The sequence below is a fragment of the Drosophila innubila genome, chromosome X (assembly GCF_004354385.1).
Source record: "Drosophila innubila isolate TH190305 chromosome X, UK_Dinn_1.0, whole genome shotgun sequence".
Taxonomy (NCBI): Eukaryota; Metazoa; Arthropoda; class Insecta; order Diptera; family Drosophilidae; genus Drosophila; species Drosophila innubila.
The window spans coordinates 17,663,054-17,686,336 of record NC_047626.1 but is presented as its reverse complement, the minus strand read 5'-3'; the positions used below and the strand labels follow the sequence as shown (position 1 = coordinate 17,686,336).

At 37.0% G+C, this 23,283-nt stretch overlaps 2 protein-coding genes across 2 annotated transcripts in view; both read left to right on the top strand.

The window, feature by feature from the left end:
* LOC117794069 (centrosomal protein of 162 kDa) overlaps window positions 1–1,377 on the top strand; it is a 47,431-nt gene extending 46,054 nt beyond the window's left edge. The window contains exon 8 of the mRNA XM_034634534.1: window positions 1,363–1,377. The gene's annotated coding sequence lies outside the window, so the exon portion shown is untranslated. The remainder of the gene's footprint in view (window positions 1–1,362) is intronic.
* An 18,717-nt stretch (window positions 1,378–20,094) lies between these two features.
* LOC117790963 (proteasome subunit beta type-7) lies at window positions 20,095–21,262 on the top strand. Its single transcript, XM_034630586.1, has 3 exons — window positions 20,095–20,241; window positions 20,308–20,487; window positions 20,540–21,262. The coding sequence occupies exons 1-3, from the start codon at window positions 20,165–20,167 to the stop codon at window positions 21,198–21,200; spliced, it is 918 nt and encodes a 305-aa protein (XP_034486477.1). The 5' UTR covers window positions 20,095–20,164; the 3' UTR covers window positions 21,201–21,262.
* Window positions 21,263–23,283: the final 2,021 nt, after the last annotated feature.

Genomic DNA, 23,283 nt, shown 5'->3' with positions numbered 1-23,283 from the left:
CGACTTTTGTAAGTCAAAAAATATCGAGAACTATAAGTCTTCCCATTAACTTTGTTATCAGACCATCCGAATAACAATTACTAAGGTATCACGCTAGGATACAATTTCTATACATGATGAGACTATCATAATTTGGGATAAACTGCCTAAGGAAAAAATACTTTCCAGACTACCAGACTATCTTAAAGTTATGATTACCTGAAGAACCAATCAGGAAACTGAAACTTATGACAGATCATCGTATTATTAGAGCTGTGGGAAGCAATAAAACAAAATAAAAACTTGACTACCGTTCTAGACAATCGAACAACCATTACTGAGTTCTATCAACTGGACTTAATTCACAGGTTTCAAATACGTGTAATTGCTAAATAACTGGTTGGTCCGCTTACATAGAGAAAATTTGAAGCACGCACTAAAAGAGCCTTCACAATATGTTAAGGATGCTTAAATAGGTGAATACCTTTGAATAGCTAGCAAATATAGGTGCATACTATATACTTTTGTTGCAAATTGTTGTAGCGACTTTGAAAGCAAATTGATGGGTTTTAGTATTGGGTGTGGGGTCTGAAGGGGTTGTGGCCAATTCGCTGGGTTTGTTGTCGGAGGTGGAGGTGGAGGCCAACATTTGCTCTGACATTTGCTAGCAATTTTATAAATTATCAATTTCATCGGCAACTGAGCAGCGAGCGAATAAATAAATACATAAATAAAAGAAATACGTGAAATGGAAAAATGGAAAATCGTTGCGAAAATTGTGAAATTGCAAACTGGCGAAATTGGTAAAATTCGTGAAACCACAGCCATTCGAGCAGAGCCAGCAAAAAAAAAAAACAGAGACAGAGACAGAGAGAGAGAGTGAGTGAGGTAGAGAGAAATCGAGAATTCTTCACAAGTTGCCATTAAACGTCAATGGGAAATCGGGACAGAAATTGTTAGAGTGCAGACGCTGAAGATAGCAGAGATGGTTCGAGATGAAATTGGAGCTGCGACGCCCTAAGCGAAATGTGCAGTTAAATAAAAATCAAAGCGGTTTACGTTATCAGCGACGATTTTGTGTGGGCGTTGGGTTCTCGAATCCGGATTCCAAATGCGAATGCGAATGCGAAGAAGTTGCGTTGACAGCCTCGAACGTTTGCATAATCCCCACCCAAATCAAATTCAAACTGAAACCCAATGTTGTAACCAAAAAAAAAAAACGGAAAAAACAAAACGCAAACGCTGGCATAAGTCAATGCCTAACCGAAGTCAACCGAACCCATTCCGAGCAGTCGGGCATTCAGTGAGTTGCATTTGTGCGAACAAATGCGAAATTGGTTTATGCAACAGACTTTTATGGCGCACGTCAGACCTGGCGAGCAGCATTTGGAAATGGCAAACTTTGACAGTGCAACTCAGGAGCATTTACAGGCAAATTTCTAAATAGAATGCAGCTACATATCTGACTCTGGGTCTGCGTCTGCGTCTGCGTCTGCTGCGGATTCTGATCTGTATGGGTACTATGACTATAATATTGCAGCATCCTCCACTGCAGCAAAGCATCCATTGCACTCGTGCAAATAAATTTGCCGTTCACGTACATGAAAGCCGTTTGCACAAGCATGCACTATGGTCCGGATGAAGATTTTTTAGGAATTAAGTCATTTTATAAACATGTTCAAAGTACCGATATTTTTATGGCGATGTATTCAAAACACATCAAGCTCAAATGTTGCATAACTAAAATCTTAACATTTCTCAACACTGTTCAGCAATCAGCTGTTGAACAGAGTTCATTTGAACAAAGAGCACATGAAACGCATATGCGCATTTTTAAGGTTAATTTGAATTCTCTTACAGCACGTACTTAAAAGCTTTATTAACAAAAGTTATCATGGATTATATTCATTGTGGTTTGTATTTTGTGTTTATATATCTGTGTTGCTTAAAATCAAAATGCTATACGTTGCCATCTGTAATTTAAAAACTAGCCACGAAAAAAATATTTTTTTTAATTAAATTTTATCTTTAATAAGATATAACTTATTTTGTCAGCACTTGTCAGCAATGTGACTATATGCATTTTGAAGATTGATCAATTCTAAAATTGTTCTATTAAGCTCAAGCTGCGCATTTTTGCGCATTTTTCACAATTTCACTTTATTTCAGCTAACCTCACGCTATAAAATGCGTATTCGTTTAAAGTGTGCCGACAACAAATGAGACAAAATGACCAAAATTATGATTTTTTGGCTTATTTTAATGGGCGCATTGGCTAAAATTACAAAAACTTGTGTTTACGTATTGAATAAATGTTAAAACTTTACAATCGACAAAAAATAAAAATTTCTTGTTTCATACAAAAACTTAGTTCACGACCGATTTTAACAATTTGAACAATATGACATTATAAATGATAGTATTCCGATCTTTATTTATGTTAGCCCGAATGTGAGGAGCATAATATCACTTATATACGATCAGTTTGGTCAGATATTTTGGAAAAAAATAGCGTTTTTAGAAAAAAATTACTTTTCGACTGATAATTGCTATTGTTTCTATATGATATAGTTGTCCGATTTGAATGAAATTTCGGCAACACGTTACGGGCATAGTAACACGCCTAACCTGTAAGTTTGGTCTTGATAGCTTGAAAAAGAAAAAATTTAAATATCGCAGAATCGAAAATAAAGGCGGCACCACGCCCACTTTTCTAGGCCATTTGCGTATTTATATCATAGGCCCAATGCAAAAGACTAGACCAAAAAAACTTTATTCGTTCTCGAGTTATTAATTTATTCCTAAAAAATCTTCATCCGGACCATAGTGGCATGCAATCATCCACAAATATTGTCTAAACGAACACACTCACTTCTACACACACTCAGGGACGTGTGTGTGTGTGTGTCGCGACTGACGACGACTGACATCGAAGTTTTGATAATCCACGGCTCGTTGTTGAATTGATCAATTGGAAAGCAACCACAGCATTGCAACCGCATGTCAATTGGTAGGCATAAGGCATACTCTGCCCCACCCCTAGACACCGTCACACCCCTACTAACCATACTCACACACACACACACACACACTTGAGTCTCTAAAGTTGGGCGCACACATTCAATGATGACATTTACTGGCTCGCCCGGCTCGTTGCATTGCCTCTGGCCCCTTTACTAATGCCACCTGCCACCTGCCACGTCCTTGAGTTTTATGGGATTTTTAGATATTTATAGATTGCGCTCTTTCAATCGCTTTGCGTTGCTTTGGTCGGTTTGGCTTGGACTCCGGGTTGGAGTTGCACTTTGATTGTGGGGACATCAGCAGTTGTTTGTGCCTTGGCCTTGCAACAAATGCCCAGTCCAAGTGCCTTCGTATGTCTGTATGTGTATGTGTATGTACATATATGTGTAAGTGCTTGCCTGTGTGTGTGTGAGCTGTTGTGCAACGAAGCATAAAAAATGGCTGCATCCAGGACACGGCCAAATGCCTGCGATGCTGTTGTTTTTGTTGTTGCCGCTGTTGTTGTTGTTGCCGTTGCTGGTCAGTGCGATTGCAAGGAGTTGAGTGCGAAGGCGGCAAATCAAAGTCAATTTGGTAAAGATCTTGGAGTCACCCTCGAGTGGAATGTCCTTGTTGCAACCACAAAGCGTTGCATTCTGCTCCGCACTGGTCCTGCCCAAATTGCAGCCTCAAGCGTCCAACGTTCAACGGCCAACGTCCAGCGTCCAAAGGGGTGGCAGGTGGCAGCAAACGGGTGGCAAGTAACGAGAAGCAGCTTGTGGCTAGAAGTTAGTGGTACTGGAACCTGTTCTTCTGCCTTCTGCCTTCTGCCAAACTGGCCCATTGGCAGAGAATGGGTGAAAGGACTTTGAAGATATTCGCAATTTCCTATACGAGTTTTAGATGAAAGTTGTGCTACCTGTCGTGGTGTCGGCCATCCTCAGAAAAATGGCAAACATACTCATTCATAAACATTTAATGGTGTTTCTTTTACTCTGATTGCACTTTAAACTTTAAGGTTCCTAATAATCTAAAAGGTTCGTTCGAATGTGTTTACTCGTCAAATTTTATAGCATAACTATGTACATCATAACGTTATATTGAAAACTCACCGACAATTTTGAAAACACATTAAAGCATTATTCGTAAACGATTTATATACGTCCTTTAAGCTAAACTAGGATCAAGTTATGTGCGAACACATACATGATAATTGTCTTGACTGAGAGTATTATGAAAAAACATTTGTAAAAATAAATATATATTGTAGTAATAAAAATAATCAAAATATTTAGAAAGAGAGAGATATGTCCTAAAAAAAATAAACTAAATTTGTTTTCAGTTATAGTGGATACGATAGAAGAATGTCTAAATTAGTGATAAGATATTAAGTTGAATTATCCGTATATATAAAACTCTATTTCCTGACGGCTGATCAACGTGTAGAGATAGAAGGCTAAGAGCTAGAAGGCTGAAATTTTTGAAATAGTTTTCTATTTCTGTTGAGTGAGGTATGTCGAAATCATATACAAATGAAATGGTAAGAGCTAGACGGCTGTAATTTTTATGGTAGTTTTATTCCATTGTGTTAAATAAATTAAATCATTTAATATGATAGAACAATTATATAATACTTGTATTTAACCACAGTTGTATTGTAATTGAATTGTTAAGCATATCGAGAACCTTAGTTTTATTCCATATTAATAGAATACGTAAATTATTGTTACAGCTGATGTCAATGATTAAGGTATTTAGAAATTTTTTAAGAGTTAAGTTAAGTTTAAGAGCTGTTAGCGAAAACTACAGCTTGAGGTCTTTAAGGTCACTTGTTGTCTATTTGGTTTCCCAGCTTAACGAGGCGTTCATTTGGCCTACGTTAATACATAGAGGCGAGACGGCGGGCAGTTGAGTTGGGGTTGCATTCTGGGAGTTGGAGAGGAGGTCAAAAAATGCAATTAGAAATTTACATAAAGTCACTCTTGTTATTTGTTGCAGTGCTTGGCGAGGTGACTGGGTCCCAGTCGATACACTGAAAAAAAAGACCAACTTCTAAAATCAAGAACATTCATCTTAAAATTCTTAAAATAAGAATATTTTAAGATCATATTACTAATACTAAGAATAATAATAATCTAAAAAATCTAAGCTCTTAATATAAGAATAAAAATCTTAAACAAAATAAAATAACATTTATAAAATTAATAATAAAGAATAAAATGTAGAAAAGTCAAAATTAATAAAATAATTATAAATTAAAAAAAATAATTTAAATTATAGTATTTTTTGATTTTAATTTTAATAATATTTATTCTTAAAATAAGAACTTGGTCTTATTTGAAATGTTCACAAAACCAAGATTTGTTTTTTTAATCTATGAATTTTTAGTTTTGAGACCAAAACCTTGATTTTCGAAAATTTTTTTTATCAGTGTACCGAGTCCCGTTGCACCGAGTAGCAATATATGCAAGTCTGGGGCAAATCATGTTGCGTGCCCCTTGGCACATTCGTATTCGCAGTCGCATTCGTTTTCGTATTCGTATTCGCGTCGGCATCCATATCGACATTCACATTCACGTTCACACTCACATTCCCATATTCATCCATCTGCCCAACCCATTGTGCAGCAGGGCGTGAGGCAATTGAATTTTTGCGGCCAAGCGGGCAGTGGGTATAATTGGACAATTGGATGCTGGGACAGTGGGACTGATGGACAGTTGCGGAGCGACATATAAAAAGGTGTTGATGGACTGCAACATGGATGCACAAATTGCATATTGCAACATTTGCAACATTTGCAGACACGAATTTGGCATATGGCCAACTAAAAACTGCTGAAAACTGGCCAATGGACGTTGCAGCTAATTAAACGCGAAAATTGCATGAGGCTGCACAGTGGCACACTGAAATGGTAACCGATAACTGCAAAACGGCTAAATGACGGCAGTCCAGTTAGGAGCGGCAAGTGGCAGGCGGATGGATGACAGCAAATTGCTGGACCGCGGCAGTGGTGAATTCCCCGATTCCCAGCATCCCCACGCACCTACCTACCCATGTATGTTTGTGTATGTTGCTACTTCTTGGCTCCTTCCATTTGCGTTGGTGTTCTTGTTTTTGCTGCACTATTCTATGCCAATTGAAATTCAATTCGAGCAGCAACTAAAATGAAATTGAATACAACAACAAGCAAAAACCCTGCACGAGGCTACGAATTAGAAGCGCACGCGGATGCGGATGCGAATGCGGATGCGAATACCCACGGGCGCAACAAGACAATTTGGGGTCATATTAGTCGGTCATATTTACGGAAAGCTTTTTCGGTAATGTTGGAAAATAAAAAAAAAACCTCTTTACGAGGTAAAAGTCTAGTGACAAAAGATTTTCCATGCCCCCAAATTTCTGGTATCCCATTTTGTGAAAAACAATGTCAAAATTAATAAAAAAAAATTATTATTAAAAAAAATTTTAACATTGCGGAAAAAATTCCGATTCTTTATACCAAAAAAATCAAAAATACATTTCCAGCGATATATAGAAAATATCTATAGCATGGGGGGGTTGGAAATTGTAAGGGTGTCAGTTTAAGCAAATTTTAGCATTTTCCCGCTAAACTAGAGAGTTTTTTTTTTCGACAAATTTAAGCTTTTGCAACGTTTTGATACAGACACAATCAAAACCAAACTTTTCATCTCATTTTGGGAAGGTCACTAAAGAATAATTTAAAATTAAACGAAAAGGCTACAACGGCCCTATCCGCTGTGAAGGTATGAACTGGGGATCAGAGAATCTGTAGAATTTATAAGAAATATTGATTAATTTTGGTAGTCTGGCTATTATAATTATTTATTTTATTTTAATTTTTTTTTTCAGACAATTAAATATTTTCTTTCTCATTTCGAAAAAGCGGGTATCGGAACAAATTTTCCCTTTCGCACGCCCCTGAGAATGCCACAGCTGAAGCGTGAGTTGAAATGGAAACCTAACGTGGGCAGTTGCAAGTTGCAACTGGTCTGGGCCTGGGGCCTGACCCCAGAGGAGCAACTTGAATTAGAATGAAAAATAATTGCAGCTGGCGCTCGTTTCAATTAAGTTCGGCGCACAAAATGCCCCGTCACGGACCTTGCCACCATCTAGAGCAGTCCTGCCTCGCTTACATCCTGCATTCTCTAACCCCCATCCCTCCCTCGATTGTTGCTAATTATTGCTGTGCTGCGCTTTCGGCCAGCTGAGTGCACACTATGGACCCGGTTCATGGTCTCCCGGTCTCCCAGTATCCCTATCTCCCCAGCTAACCGGCAATGATTCTGGTACAATTTAACAGATGCAACGGCACGGCAACAACTACACCCGAGGGATGCATTTCACTGGCTGCCGCAGACGATGTTGCTGTTGTTAAACAGTTAGTTGGACCGGTCCGCTGTGTGGTGTGGCAGACTAAACAGCTGTCAGCATCGCTACACTTAACGATTTTTCTCCACCTGTCATACCATGCCATACCATACTGTACTATACAATACCATACTATATCAAACCATAAAATACCATACCATACGAGTAGAATACTCAATCCTCATTTTCTGTGGCATCCACATCGAGCGTAAATTGTTAGCGCCCTTGCCACAAATCAGTCATTTGGATATCCATTCGCAGCTGGGACTTCATTTGGGTCCCATCAACTGCCACATAATTCATAAGCACGAGCATTGCAGTTGCCAGTTGCCCAAGTGCTCCGCCAAATCTTTACTTCTTCACTTTGATTCAAATAGAGACTTGGATAATTGAATCATGGCATGCTTTTTATTATTATTATTTTTTTTTTTTTTGGGAGTTGGGGGAGGGGCTTTCTCTTGAATTCCTTGGGCCAATGTGCCCATTGTCCTTGTCCAGTTCGAGCTGCCTGCCTGTCCACTTGGAGCTAATTAAAGCTAATCGTGTTGTCGAGTCGAGTCTACGTTCAACTGCTGCTCTTGTTGTTGCTGTAGTTGCCTATTTGGCTGCTGAGCTGAAAGTGCTCTACACTGAGCAAAATTACAGTCAAAATGCAATCAGTCCTGTACTGTTCTTTTTACTTTATAGCATTCAATAAAATATAAATTTTACGTTGCTTTTGGGCCAAGTATTTAAATATGATAGTATTTCACCTTATAGAACTTAATTCCACAAACTAAAACAAAACAGGTTAAAGAAATTCAATTCCGAGAAATCTGGCCGAAAGTGAAAACCAAAACAAGCCTGAATGCTTATAGCATACTTCTTGGGGTACAATAAATCGTACGATTTGTTTTAATAAAATTTACTCTAAGATTTATTTTTGCACGAATGCTTTCTTGCAGATTCTTAAATTTTAAATTCAACAAAATATATGTTCATTCAGAGAAAATATGTACATTAGGGTGCATCGATTTCTTAGAAGAAAAAAAAATGGTACCCCATAATCGTGAACTACGGCCAATTCTAAGGTGTTTTTACCAAGAAACCATAGCTCTAAAATGAATTCCTAGTCCCCGCTTTTTGAGTTGAAAATTTTTGAGTTTTTATTCCCTGCGTTTTTATTCTTTGACAATTTGTCTTTGTATTTAAGAGTCCTGATCTGAACACGAGTTTTGATACGAATCTTGTCGGGATCGGACTTAAAATTTAATGACATTAATTAATTAATTAATTGACATTATTCAAATAGTTCAAGTTTCACACTGAGATTAAATAAAGTGATGAAATCGATATAAATTTGTATAACAAGGAACATTTATTTATTTGCATATATTTATATATATACTTTTATTTTTTAGTTTGCTACTATTTCTTTACGTGTAGTTACGCTTTCTCTTAGCTTGGGCTAACAAACCGTCTTTGGCGTGGTGGAGGCAGCAAGTAGAGGGGGGAGTTGCGTTGCAAACATAGTCGATTTGTTGAAAACAAAACCCCATACAAACGCCACCGGACCCGAACCCGAAACAGAAACAGAAACCGAACCCGAGCGTGTTGGCGGTGCGTGAGCAACGACTTCGCCCCAACAATTTGCGGCGAATTGGAAAAGCTTTGCTGCTATCGGGGAAGTTCGGTTAGTTGCCGTAGTCGCAGTCGTGGACGTACACTAATAAAAAAAAAGTGATCTAAAATCAAGACTTTGGTCTCAGAACTAAGATTTTTGGTCTATAAAATGCGTTGAGAACATAAAATTCTTAAATTAAGAGAGCACATCTTGATTTTAAGAACTTTTTAATTAAGACCAAGTTCATATTTTATGAATAAATGTTCTTAAAATTAAAATTAAAAAATAAAATAACTAAAAATTATTTTTTAAATATAATTTTTTTTTTTTAATTTATTTACATTTTATTCGGTTTTAGTAATTTAAAAAATGTTATTTTAATTTATTACGAGTGAGATTCGAACCGGCGCCTACTGCTTCAGAACTGAAGCGGCTTCTCTAACCAGAGCTCCACGGGGCAACTATTTTGTCGATACGAAATAGTACATATTTATACCTTCCTAACAATTTAAGATTTTTATTCTTATATTAAGATTTTAAGATTTTTTAGATTATTAATCTTAGTTTTAGTAGTTTGGTCTTAAAATAATCTTATTTTAAAAACAAAATATTTCAGATGAATGTTCTTGATTTTAGAAATTGCTCTTTTATTTTTTCAGTGTAGTCGCAGTTTGGGGTGTGAAGTTGGGGAGCAAAGGAGACGGATAAATTGGTCTAAGTTAAGTCGGAGCCACTTCCGCCAGTTGACGTTGGGGCTATGACAACATTGAATGGGGTTGTGTGGGGTTGTATGGACCATCTCGAAAGTTGGTAGCATTTACTTCGTTGTGCTTAACACTTTCCGCTTGCAAGTGGCATCTGAAACTCACAGAGCCCGTCTCAACGCCAGCCGCATGTTGCAAAGTTGTGCGGCTTGCTGATATATAGTATGCTCATATAACTTTGCCACTAACGAGACTCATGAGCTGCATAATAATAAGCCAGCGGTTCATAGTGGTGTAAGCCGCCAGATCGTTGACTTAGTCCGCCAAATAGGCGCCACCGTGCGCTGTAATCACTGAGCTCCCCAAGCAACCGACAACCTCCTCATTCCCATTCCCATTCCTATTTCCATTCCCATCCACATTGCTATTCACTCAAACGCCCAACCGTAACTCAAACCCTGCCTCCAAATTCAGCTCAAAGTTGTTGCCTATGGAACAATGCTTCATTTGGCATTTATCGAAAAATATCCAGAGCCATCAATCAGACAGCTGTGCAAATGGAGCCGAGCCACCGGATGGATGGCTTCGTGGCCCGCCAATGAATTCAATACGATTAATTTAGCAACTGATTTGCCGATGACGAATAACAATGCAACATAATGTGGCACAATTATTCATTTTATCGGCACACTTCTAGCTCCTGGCCAAATCCAGTTGATGACTGCGCTGAATTCGAATGAGTTTGGGCAGCAGAATGCTGATGAGTTTCACAATGCGGCAATCTCTCTGTGGCATGTTCAGTTCGCTTTGTGTCTCCTTTGCATCATCTTATTCATTTCATTTCATTTTATTCATTCATTCATTCTTATTGCAAGGTAGCATCAGCTTTGATTGGAAATTTATAGGAATCAAAATCTGATAGATTCAATATGCTTGTCAATCATAAGCTTATTCCGAATTCCACTTTAGAAACCAAATAAATATGTATGCAAATATGGAAAATATTCATTAACATTTTCTAATTCAAATACCACTTTAGAATTTAATTCTACTTAACTTGACATACATACGAGTATGCTTAGTAGAGTTATGCCGATTAATAAATAAACCGAAAAATATGACTCTTTGTGAAGGAATAGTTCTGCATATATTTATAATACTATAACTCAACCTTTACATTTGAACATTCTCTAAAAAAATGTTACAGTCTGTACTTTTCAAAGACGAAAAATTTTAAAAATTAATTGTGCGATTTTCTTGAATACCTTTAAAACCTTATCTCTAAGTGTATTACATTTCTCCATGATTTATATTACAATTTAAAATCAATTTTTTTTAATAACTAGATATTCAAAACTGATGGCAGTCATTTGCTTTAAATTGATTGCAGATTACACAATTTTTACAATCAAAATAAATTCATAATTTTTGATTTCAATCTAAAAAGTTGAAAATCTTTTTATAAGTTTCGCTATTGCAAACAAAATGAATGAAGTTTTTTTTTTTATATTTGTTGGTGTCTTATATATAGGAACGATCGGTCGAAAATTAACGTTTAATATGAACATCTTTGTTGTTTTTTAAGATATCTCATCGCAGAGAAAAATTACAGTACAAATAAAGAAAATGAAAAATTCAAAGAAAAATTATGAGAAAAATTAAAAAAAAAAGGTAAAAGAAAATTTTAAAGAAAAATTAAAAGAAAAAGAAAATTATAAATATAAACATAAAAATTAATTTTTATTTTTGATTTTAATTTTAAGAACATTTTTTCTGAAAATAAGAACATGGTCTTATTTGAAATGTTCTTAAAACCAAGATGTGTTTTTTTAGACCAAAATTCTTAGATTTCAGACCAAAATCTTGATTTAAGAACATTTTTTTTTATCAGTTTAGTGCTTTTCTAAGAAAATGATGTTGACAAGTGGATTTACTTTGTTTATTTTCTTTCTAGTTTCATATTCGGCTCTTGGTCATATTCTTCTGGCCAGTTGTCTTTTCAATTACCACAAGAATGCAGAAACTTAACCAGCAATTCACAGCGTCAGACTACTTTCCGCACCGCACCGCCCCGTCCATGTCCGTCTGCTGGCCATGTCCGTTGCGTTGCAAGTGCAAATTAGTCGAGAGTGCCAACAAATTTAACGAGCAAATTTACACTCGAGCAGCGGCCATGGAACGGAATTCAGTTGAAAAGCGACTTGTAGCGGGATGAGTGGGAACGGGTGTCCACTTCTGTTATCCCAACCAGCCTCCGCTCTTTCCTCTTTCCGTATTCTCCCATCTCCCCTTGTCACCAAACTGTTGCCAGATCAAAATGGGACTTCAGCAGCAGCTTGGTAAAAAGCGGAGCATCGCCAGTCAGTTGTAAATTCTGTGTTTGCGCTTCCGGACCCCGAGGCAGTGGCAGTTACTCACTTTCTTTCTTTCTTCTTCTCTCTCTCTCTCTCTCTCTCTCTCTCTCTCTCTCTCTTTCTCTTTCTGGGAGGATGAGTGTGTGTATGCCTGTTTTAATTTAGGGAACACAGCACAGCAACTGCCCCAAAAAACCCATGGCTGGTGGAACCTTCCTCTTCTCCGGCTGTCTTATTACGCTGCGTCTGATGATGCTCCAGCTCCTGTTCGTTCTCGAGCTCCAGCTGCTGCTCCTGCTCCTGCTGATGATGCTCGGTGCAGGGTCAAAAGGCCTAGAGTCAAGGGCGTTACCAACTTGTACAACAAGGCCCGCTGTGCGTATCAGTGCGAGCTGAACCGTCGACCTGCCGCTCCCCGCCATGCCACGCCCACAGTTGAGGCGGCCAACCTTAATGGTCGGCTGCAGCATCTTTTACGAATCTTTCTTTGAGTTTGCTTTGCTTTTTGGCCGTACTGTGTCGTGGCCGGATTCCACGTCGTGTATGTTTGTCGTTGCAAATGAAAAAAAAGTCTGAAAACTAAGGTCGAGTTCTCGACTATGAGATACCCGTTAAACATAATGCGGGGCATTCAGCAGGAAATTTTAATCAGTTATTATTCCTGTATTTGTAATGGATCAGTAACCGTAACATTAATCAGGAACGGAAAGTATTACATTTTTTTGGAAGAATGTATATTTAGTAACACCGATACCAAAATTTGATCTTATTTATTGTAAAAAATGTGCTGCTGATTGCAAAAAGTAGAAATCAGTTAATCAGTCATTTTATCTAAGCATTTTAAGTTGCAAGAGTTAAAAAAAAAAATTCCTGCATAATTTTTTGCAAACGTGAAAACTTTAAACAGCTCTTACTACCGTGATAATTATCAAATCTTGATGTGATTAAATGGGACTTAACGAGAAACTTCTAGTATTTGAAATAAAATTGAACTGAGTGCCATGAGTTCTTGGGCAGACCTTCCTAGAACTCATCGTAGATAACTATTTTGACAACCGCTTGATTGAGAAAAAATGTACCCAGACTAAAATATACACATTAAAATTCCTGCCCCATCGCCTTCTGGCTTTTACATTTGTATTTTGCAAGGAATGCAATATACCCTTGTAGTCAACGAGTAAGGGGTATACAAATTGAATTCAGTCAGGTTGTGGCGGTCATTGGCACTGCAGTATCCTCTTCCTGGACCAGCCGATGACTTCCGACTAAAGAACACACACATCCGACTCACACCCCAACGGGATGTCAGCTTAGCCAGCGGCTAAACCTGTGCCAATGCTACTGAGTTAGGGTCTACATAGGTCTGGCTTGGTTCTCGGTATGCGTCTGGGTCTGGGTCTGGGTCTGTTTCTTGTTAGCTGTGAACCCATGTCAACTTTAATTGAATTTGATAGAACAAATATTTAGCAGCATCGCGCACAATTTACACCACAGCATGCTTAAGAGACAGTTTCCTCCTCCTTGCCCAAAATATTAACACAGCAAAAAATATTAAGAAAAAAAATATGAGAAAAAAGCTAAAATAATAAAGACAACAACAATTATTACAATAACGTTATTTTGGCTTGCTTCCTTCTAATCGATGAATTTTATGTCATAATAAAGACGAATATATTTTTACTTCCTCCCTCTTTTTCCTTTTTTGAGTTTCTCTTTCTTTCTTTACTTTATTTTCGTTTCATTAATATCTTTCATCTTAAGAACCTGCATGTGACCTTGAGTCTCCTTTTCTCTTTTTTCACAAATAAATTCATATTTTTTTCTTTTCCTTTAGGGAACTCTGACAAACATTAATCAAGAATTTTTAAACTAAGTATAAACATTATCAAAATTATTAAGATTCTACAAAGCCTCATCTTTAACCAGCTTGTATGTAAAATAATATAATTAAATTCTTAGTTTATCACATGTAGCACATGAAATCATCTTTCAAGTCTTAAGGAGAGAGAGAAAGAGATAAAAAAAAAATGGAGAAAGGAATTAAAGGTCATGAGAAGGTTATACTAAGGTACTTAGATAGAAAGCATGTGGTATTAATTGGTTTTATATCACTTTATTACAACAGTCATATGTGAAATGTACTTCAATCAAAAGTTGAGTGCTAAAAATACCAAATACGTATTAAAATACCGGTTATTTATCCTGGAATGTGGCATGCAGACTAGTAAGAGTAAATCAAATGTATGTTTTTGCTCTTGTTCTTCATTTTTCGTGCTCTGTTTCTCCGTGCCGTTTGCTTTCGTTATTAAATTTCCAGCCACATTGCGCACACTGCGAAGTATTTATTAAGTCATAAGCTTCAGCTAGCTACGGGCACCGTTATACACCATGCAACACGGCTGTTGCATATACTCCTACTCACACTCACTCTCACACTCACACTCACACAAACCCTTACATTCGTACATACATATGTACAGACCACACATATATACATTACACAAACTGTTATACACTGTTATGTTATGAAAGCAACTGTGCGGCCATTGCATTCGAACGTCGCCATATTTCTGCACAGTGGGCCGACAATTCAATTAATTTGACAAATTTAACTGTATATAATATTGTACTATTGTGTCTTATATCACACATACAACATTATGTAGTAAGTAGAATTCCATATTGGCTTTTATGCTTAAGACAATTAATCTATCAGAGATTGACGTTGAATACCGTCTTTCCAATTAATCCAAGCGTAATGAAGTGTCATCGATACCTTACAAATTACAACAGGTTGACTAAGTTAAAGACAAGAAATTTCTCAAGTTTTTCTCAAACAAAGAAAAAAAATGTCAAAGCCTGGAGTAAACACACATGTGAATATTTGTTTCAGAAATCTCTAGAATTTTTTAAAGAGAATTGCTTTTGAAAACAACCGTTTCAAATGTCGGTGTACCTCAAATGTCAGAGATTTACTAATTTCGAACATATTTTCGAAGTCAAAAATGAATTTTATGCATTTTTATTCAATTTAAAAATTAATTTAGTTTAATTAAAAAAATTATTTGATTTTGGGAAATCTCTCAAATTTTTTGTAGACATTTGAAAGCAATGCTTGCTTGTTTTCAGGAACCCCAATAGTTGCTTTTAGGTGGTCTTGGCGCTGTTAGGGATTTTTAGAATACCTCTGATTGTCTTTCTTTTTGCATGTGAATATGTTTTATATTACACCACTGTGCGCTAGGTGCATTTCACACCTGCTGCAGCCAAAGGATCGTATGGTGTGTGTGTGTGTGTGTGTGTGTGTGTGTGTGTGTGTGTGTGTGTGTGTGTGTGTGTGTGTGTGTGCATGCCTGAATGAGTATGGCAGGGCATGTGAAATGGCAATGGAGGCTCTCAGAGCGTCAACAATGAACACTAAACTTATGGCCAAGCTACTCCGCATCCGTTTGTCTTTGTGTATGTGTGATTGTGTGTGTGTTTTTGTTAATATGTGTGTGTGTGTGTGTGTGTGTGAATCTGCAGCAGTTGTGAAGTACAAAGTTTGTGAATCTTAACGATTTGCTTATTGTTCTTTCTCGTTATGCATTTACTGAGTATTTTTCTAGTTTACCACGACTACGACAACGACTACGACTATGGTTATGGCCATGGCCATGACGTTGGCGTTGGCGGTGACTGTTCCACGACTGCCACGACTGCCTCGACTCCCCGACCGCAGTTCCGAAACCGCCTTTGCCAGCATCCGTGACTCTGGAGCCATTTGACGTGCATCCTCTAACCGAAACTGAATTCTGCTTTAATTGTTTTGCACATGTTGCTCACAAAAACACACACACACCCAATCTCTATATATTTATACTAGAAGAATATGTAGCACGTTATTCGGAATATTGTGGCCCGATCTAAAACAAACAACTTTTCGTTTATGGCAAAGGGTAATTCAATCTTGAAAATCAGCTTTCAATTTAAAAGCCATACGCCCGAAATAAGTGCTTTGAAATTGTAAACTGATTAAACAACTAATAAAATTTAAAAACTATTTAGAAATAGTTTTTTTTTTTTGTTTTTTTGTAGTATATGATATTACATTTTAATCAGCGTGAGTACTAAAGACAGAAATTGGTTATCTAGATATTGAAAATTGTTACAATAAGTTTTTTCTTTTTAATAGATTTCACTTTGGTTTTACCACAGGGTGGTCCATTTAAAAATTGGAACTTAATTTTGCTATAGTAAAAAAACGGCTCGATATTTTGAAGAACGAGATTCGTGCCGAAACAATTGAAAATGTTCTCAAAAATTGGGTGGATCAAATGGGCTATTGCCAATTTCATATATAAATGACATGAACCAACATTTTCAATAAATATTCAACCTTTAAAAAATTTCGAGCCGTTTTTTTTTTTTACAAAATTAAATTCCAATTTTTAAATGGAACACCCTTTATATTCACATTAAGTTTAACATTTAAGTATGTTTTAAGTTAAATCAAAATGTTTTATATTTAATTTTAATATGCTTTATATTTTTAAATGTAATATGTTTAAAACAATTTTGACTGTATTAATTTTTAGTAGCTGCTTTTTCTCTGAATAAAAGAGCTCTTATATTTCCCTCTATAGAGTCCTGCCCGAGTAAGTGAGCTAGTAAAGTTAATTCAAAAGTAATTCGACTCCGCTATACAGGATATAACAATGTTACTTTTATCCATAGATCCTGCAGTATAGGGCATACAAAAGAAAAGCTCAGCAATAACTAATTTAATTATGCGGCCAAATTGCAGTGTCAGTTGTTGTTGTTGTTGCTTTGACTGCATAAATCATCGGACCTTAGGGGGGTGGCATAAGCTTTGTTTGACGGCGGGGGATATCGCGATTCCAAGCCATTGACTCAAATTTGTCGACTTGCTTCTCCGAGTGGAGACACGACCCATTCTCATCCAATTTTCACTTCCACCCACCGACCGACAATCCACACAAATGACTACGAGTAATCTGGGACCGTTGCGGACATTAAACCAAAAAACACGTCGAGGGAAGGGATGTAGTCAGCATGGAGGAAGGACCAGCCGCGTCTAGACTGGCAGCCAAGCTAATAAACTTCCAAATTTCCGACAGCAGCTTAAGCGGCATTAATGACGCGTTGGCGTCCAAATGATTTATTAACAGATAGAATAGATCCTCTCCTACTGTGAATGAAGATGTGCAGTCATGGAGTTTGTATCGTTGCTTCTGCTTCTACTCTTGGTGCTGGTGCTGGGTACCAGGGCAATCTTCACAATTTCCATTAAGATTGCATCGAAGATTGTGTTTAAAGCCTAAACTCAGATCTCTCTCTCGCCATGTGCAATCCATCCAAAGCGATTTAAATAACCAAAGAATAAAAAATACAGAACTATGACACTGGAAATCTGGAATGAATAGCACCATAATTATGCGAAAAGGCAAAAAGTTCCAATGCCAAAATAGTTGAGTAGAATAATGAATAAACTTTTAAAATTTATATTCATTGATTCTGTATTATTTACACTGTCCAACACAATTTTATGCCAACTGCTTTTATCCGTGATTAATTAATTAAAAAAACGAGTAAAAGATGTAAAAGATTTGAATTGGATTAGAAAAAAGTTCAAGATAAATTTTAAATGCATATATAAAGGTAACAAATCGAAACCCATTAACGGCCCAAAGCAGAAAAAAACAAACTTCAATGTTGTTAGACAGTGTTATCAAAAGAGATAAAAGTTCTTCGATATTGAGATAAAAGTTGTAGCGGTGCTAAGTAAGTTGTCGGCGATTTAATTGAAATGTCAGTTGGCCGTCTCGTCCCGCCCGGGTCTCCAGTTCCTGGGTCGAATCCCTTTTAGGCGCAAGTGGCACAACTGGCTGGGAAGCTTCTCGAATGCCAAAAGCAAAAATCTAAATTGCTCAAAGAAAGTTGCATTTGCATTCGGATTTGGATTTGGATTTGGCTTTGTTGTTGGTGTTGTTACTGTTGTCATTGTTGTTGCCGCTGTTGTTGCTTGCCAAAACTTTTGGCCAAATGCAGCGCAAAATTGTTTAAGTAAACTTGCAACTTGAAGTTCGCTGGCAGCTGGCAACTGGCAACGGACAACTGGCAACTGGCGACTTGCTTTCCTGCAAGTTGTTGACCGGTATCTGAAGACTCGGCTCTCGGCTCTCAGCTCTCAGCTATCCTTCCTCTGCCCGCACACCATTACTCCCCTCGCAATTAAGTTGTATAAAAGTTGGCTCCATGATTTGCAAGTCGCAACTTCGAGAACCAGTCACTTCTGCCGCATGTCCAGTTCTTATCCATACCCCATACCAAGCAACACCCCGATCCCATTTTCATCCCCTATTGCAAATCAAAGTGCGTGTGATTTGCATAGTAGGTTTCAGAGGTGGCAGGTGGCAGGTGGCAGGTGGCAGGTGGAACTTGTCTATCGCCCATCCAAGTGTTGATTAAAGTAAAACCGGGCTCTAATTAATGCTAATTACCGCGTTCGACATGTCACCAGTTGTTGTTGTTCTCGCTGCTCTTTAGGCTCAAGTATTTCATTGATTTACCAAGAAAGCAGCCAACACATTCTGCATTCAACCCACATGCGGGCTGACCTATCAACATTGCCGACAGTGATGCCAATTTGGCGTTTTTCTCGTCGTATTCAGCTTAATTTCAAAAAAGCATAATAAGTCCTGCATCAAGGTTAAAAATATTATTTAAAACTAGATGGACGGAGACGGACTGCTAAAAATTCAAAAATATTATGCTCACTTGACGCCTTAGCAGAGCGCTGTATTACATTTTCGACTTGGCTATTGATGCTAATCAAGAATATAATGTTTATAAAAAAAATTAAAAATTAAAAATAGTTTTTATAAAAAAAGTTTGTATTCATTTTTATTTCAAATTTGTACGATAAAAATTACAAATAATGTTTATTTTTCAACTTTTTTTATAAAAATCAGCATATAATTTGTATTTCATAATATTCAATTTAAAAATTAAAACTGTAACGGTCCCTGAATTTAATACATAAAATTATTGATTATTTATTATATTTTTAATAATTAATAATTATTATTATTGTTGCTAGTCGCCTTCGCTCCCTTAGTGATAGTTTCGTCACTAGCATGGACTGTCGTCCACAGTGATTTATGCAATTTATAAGTGACATTTCGAAAACCCAAAATTATTATGAATATTTTTGCTGATATCACTTTCATTCCATTGACTGTAGCTTCTGTACAGTCGAGAGATTTTCTAAAATAAAATCAGATTTGAGTCAGAGAATCGAATAGTTATTACTTTGATTTATTACTTTGAGTTATTACTTTAAATTCCTGACAGACATGTCACTGCGGACGGCAGTTCGCGCTAGTGACAAAAGCAGCACCAATATATACAGCTGATATGGAAACTTTGCTACGACTGTTCGATCAGATCGAGTTATATACCGATCGAATGGTACAGTCTTCACTTAAAAATTTGCATCTACCGTTTATATATTATTTTAATACTTTTATCAGCGATCAGTGATCAGTTTAGTAAGTATTAATTAGAATACACTTACTTACGAATATTTTTTAGTCAGAGATGCCTTTACGAATGTCATGTCAAGCGGCAGGATAAACGACGAATTTGTCAAATGGGCAAACTTTGAACATTGCGCACACACACACACACACACACTTGTACACACAAAACAGACAGGTGGAAAGAGCAATGCACACACTTACCAATTAGGCTCTGTCAAACTGTTAGGTATTCCAATTGGAATTAGGATGCCAATGCAATGTCTTGCATATTGCCAACTCCCTCTTGCATTACACGCAACTTCTCTCTCCCTCTGCCTCTTTGCCACTGTATGTTTGTCATGGCTTGTCAACAGTTGAGCAAGGATACAATTATTGGATGCAGCTCTTTAATTAGTTTTAGTAGGCTTTGGATTCTTTGATTCTTACAATACGATTTAATTTCGATTCAAAGATCAAACACTACGCAACAAAACACAATTATATATAAACTATTTAGAAAATTAAAAATTTTGGTTTAGAATTGCGAATAAAATCCTCAGTGTAACACAAATCCTTTTATCCTCTTCCTCATCCTGATCCTTAACCAAGATGCTGTCCGAGTCTCGAAGTGACAGTTTTGTTCCGCTTGACTTTGGCAATGGATTCAACTTCATCAATAGCAAACGGTGATGCCTTCGAATGTCCTTAGTATATTGTATACACCGAGTAATTAACCTTATTTCTGCCTGCAGCAATGGTGAACTGCTGGTCAAGGGCTATAAGCCTCCGTTGGCCGTCCGCACGGGCACCTCCATTGTGGGTATTATCTTCAAGGACGGCGTCATCCTGGGCGCTGACACGCGTGCCACCGAGGGACCCATTGTCTCCGACAAGAACTGCTCGAAGATCCATCGCCTGCAGGATCACATTTAGTAAGTTGTTGAGCCTCGATCTCGATCTCGTCACATTTGTTGCCTTCGACAGTTGCTGTGGCGCCGGCACCGCTGCGGATACGGAGCACATTACTCTGATGACCTCCGCCGAGATGGATCTGCATGAGCTCAATACTGGTAGACAGGTGCCGGTGATCTGTGCCTGCATGCTGCTCCGTCACACGCTCTTCCGCTACCAGGGCCACATTAGTGCCGCCCTGGTCATGGGCGGTGTCGACAAGTATGGGCCGCACATTAACTGCATCCATCCACATGGCTCCATCGATAAGATACCTTATGCCGCCATGGGATCGGGCACTCTGGCCGCCATGGCTGTTCTGGAGAATGGCTGGAATCCGAACATCGATCTGGAACAGGGCAAACAGTTGGTACGAGAAGCCATCAGCGCTGGTGTCTTCAACGATCTTGGCTCCGGCTCCAACATCGATCTCTGCGTGATCACAGCTGCCGGTGCCACGCCCCTTCGCACCGAGACCATCGCCAGCGAGCGGGGCGAGAGATTGGGCAAATACTCCTTTCTTCCAAACACGACGCTAGTGAAGAGCATGTCGGTGCAGGACATTGAGATCACCGAGGAACGCACCTATCGCCCCTCCCAATCCCCGTCTCTTTTGGAAACTGAATCGCAGTCGACATCTCAGCCGGATGCTTCGATTGCCACACAACAGCCATCTCCAGAAAATAATGATTAAGTAAAGATATTTGTTTTATTTACCTAACCTGAGTATATAAATGAAATAATTAATTAATTATAAATGCATGTGCTTAATATAATTAATAACAGGAGTATCTTTAGAAAAAAATGATGATATTTTAATATGTTTTTAAAAGAAAACCACTAAAAACAATTTAAAATAATTCAATCAAATGATTGAAATAGTGATTAAGTAAAGACATTTGTTTTATTCACCTAACCTGATTATATAAATGAAATTAAGAATGCATGTACTTAATATAATTAATAACAGGAGTATCTTTAGAAAAATAGATGATATTTTAATATGTTTTTTAAAGAAAACCACTAAAAACAATTTAAAATAATTCAATCAAATGATTGAAATAGTGATTAAGTAAAGACATTTGTTTTATTCACCTAACCTGATTATATAAATGAAATTAAGAGTGCATGTACTTAATATAATTAATAACAGGAGTATCTTTAGAAAAATAGATGATATTTTAATATGTTTTTAAAGAAAACCACTAAAACAATTTAAAATAATTCAATCAAATGATTGAAATAGTGATTAAGTAAAGACATTTGTTTTATTCACCTAACCTGATTATATAAATGAAATTAAGAGTGCATGTACTTAATATAATTAATAACAGGAGTATCTTTAGAAAAATAGATGATATTTTAATATGTTTTTTAAAGAAAACCACTAAAAACAATTTAAAATAATTCAATCAAATGATTGAAATAGTGATTAAGTAAAGACATTTGTTTTATTCACCTAACCTGATTATATAAATGAAATTAAGAGTGCATTTACTTGATATAATTAATAGCAGGAGTATCTTAAGAAAAAAAAGATGATGTTCTAAAATGGTTTTTAAAATAAAACCGCTGAAGACAATTTATAATAACTCAATCGAGCATTATTAATTCGCGAATTACAGGTTATGTACAAGGTCTATAATAACCTATTAACTACTGACTGCAGGATCCGTTGGAAATGTATCAAATTGTTTCACAATACTATTGTTAAAACAACTGTTAAGTTGAAAATTTATACTTATTAAAAATCTAAAAACTCTTTTTAAAATTAAAAAAATGATCTGAATCATTTATACATACTATACAATCCAAATTTAATGTATGGTTTTTCGGCTGTTCTGGTCTAAATTAATTTCTATGCTAGCACATGCAAATGCGGACTAATTTAGCTAATGGATAAATATACGCCTGGGAATTCATTGATTTTTCTTTTAAAACTACTGCTTACTGGGGAGGCAATTACACTGTAAACAATTTTTGCATTATTTAAAGGGTACAAATCTGTGTGAAAATCCCTCGAGTAAATGCGGTTAACGTAAGCAGCTTGAATCTTTCAAAAGGAAATTTTTATTTTCTGAAAATGAATCAAAATGAAAGTTTCATTCAAAAGATTTTGCATTCCATGTGGGTGGAATTTTCGAAAGGTTACTGAATGGACATTTTTAGCTTACTGCCTCTTACTGTTTGGTATGTTACGTTTATTGCCAATCAAACAGTCACTCCGCCAGTCAATCAGTCAGTCAGTCAGGATGTAGTGCAGTCTTCCTTGCAATCGTATTCAAAAATTCTTATGTTCCATTTCACAGAATTTCAATCGTTTTATGGCTGCAACTTTGAAATTCCAGCTCAGATCTGTAGATTACTTTAGTAATTAGGTCTGGACTGATGAAGCTATTGCAAATTGTATTTGTGGCTTCAATTCACATGTTCCTACATACATGTGTGTGTGTGTGTGTGGAAATTGTATACTGTAAATGTGGCTAAAAACAGTTGGCCTGGCGACCACTGTATGCTGCAGTTGATATGCTCTTGCTTTTATTCAGTTGCAATTGCACCCATTCTGCCACCCTCTTCCCCTGCTCTTCCTCCGAGGGGCTGTAACAGCCTTGAGGAATGCTTTGAGTGTTGCTCAGGTGCTTCATCTAGTGTTCCTGTTACTTATAAGCATGGTTGTGTGTACTACACATTTTAAATTAAATTTCTCTGTGTGTGCTGTTTGTTTCCTGTCGAGCTGTGGCTGACGGTTCTATCTTTCTAGCTTCCTATTGCCCTCC

Bases quoted from the DNA above. Each gene is read 5' to 3' on its own strand.
- LOC117790963 (XM_034630586.1), top strand. From the start codon at position 20,165: ATGCTGTCCGAGTCTCGAAGTGACAGTTTTGTTCCGCTTGACTTTGGC. The intron at 20,242-20,307 runs GTGATGCCTTCG...TTCTGCCTGCAG, and splicing joins AACTTCATCAATAGCAAACG to CAATGGTGAACTGCTGGTCA. The intron at 20,488-20,539 runs GTAAGTTGTTGA...TGCCTTCGACAG, and splicing joins CGCCTGCAGGATCACATTTA to TTGCTGTGGCGCCGGCACCG.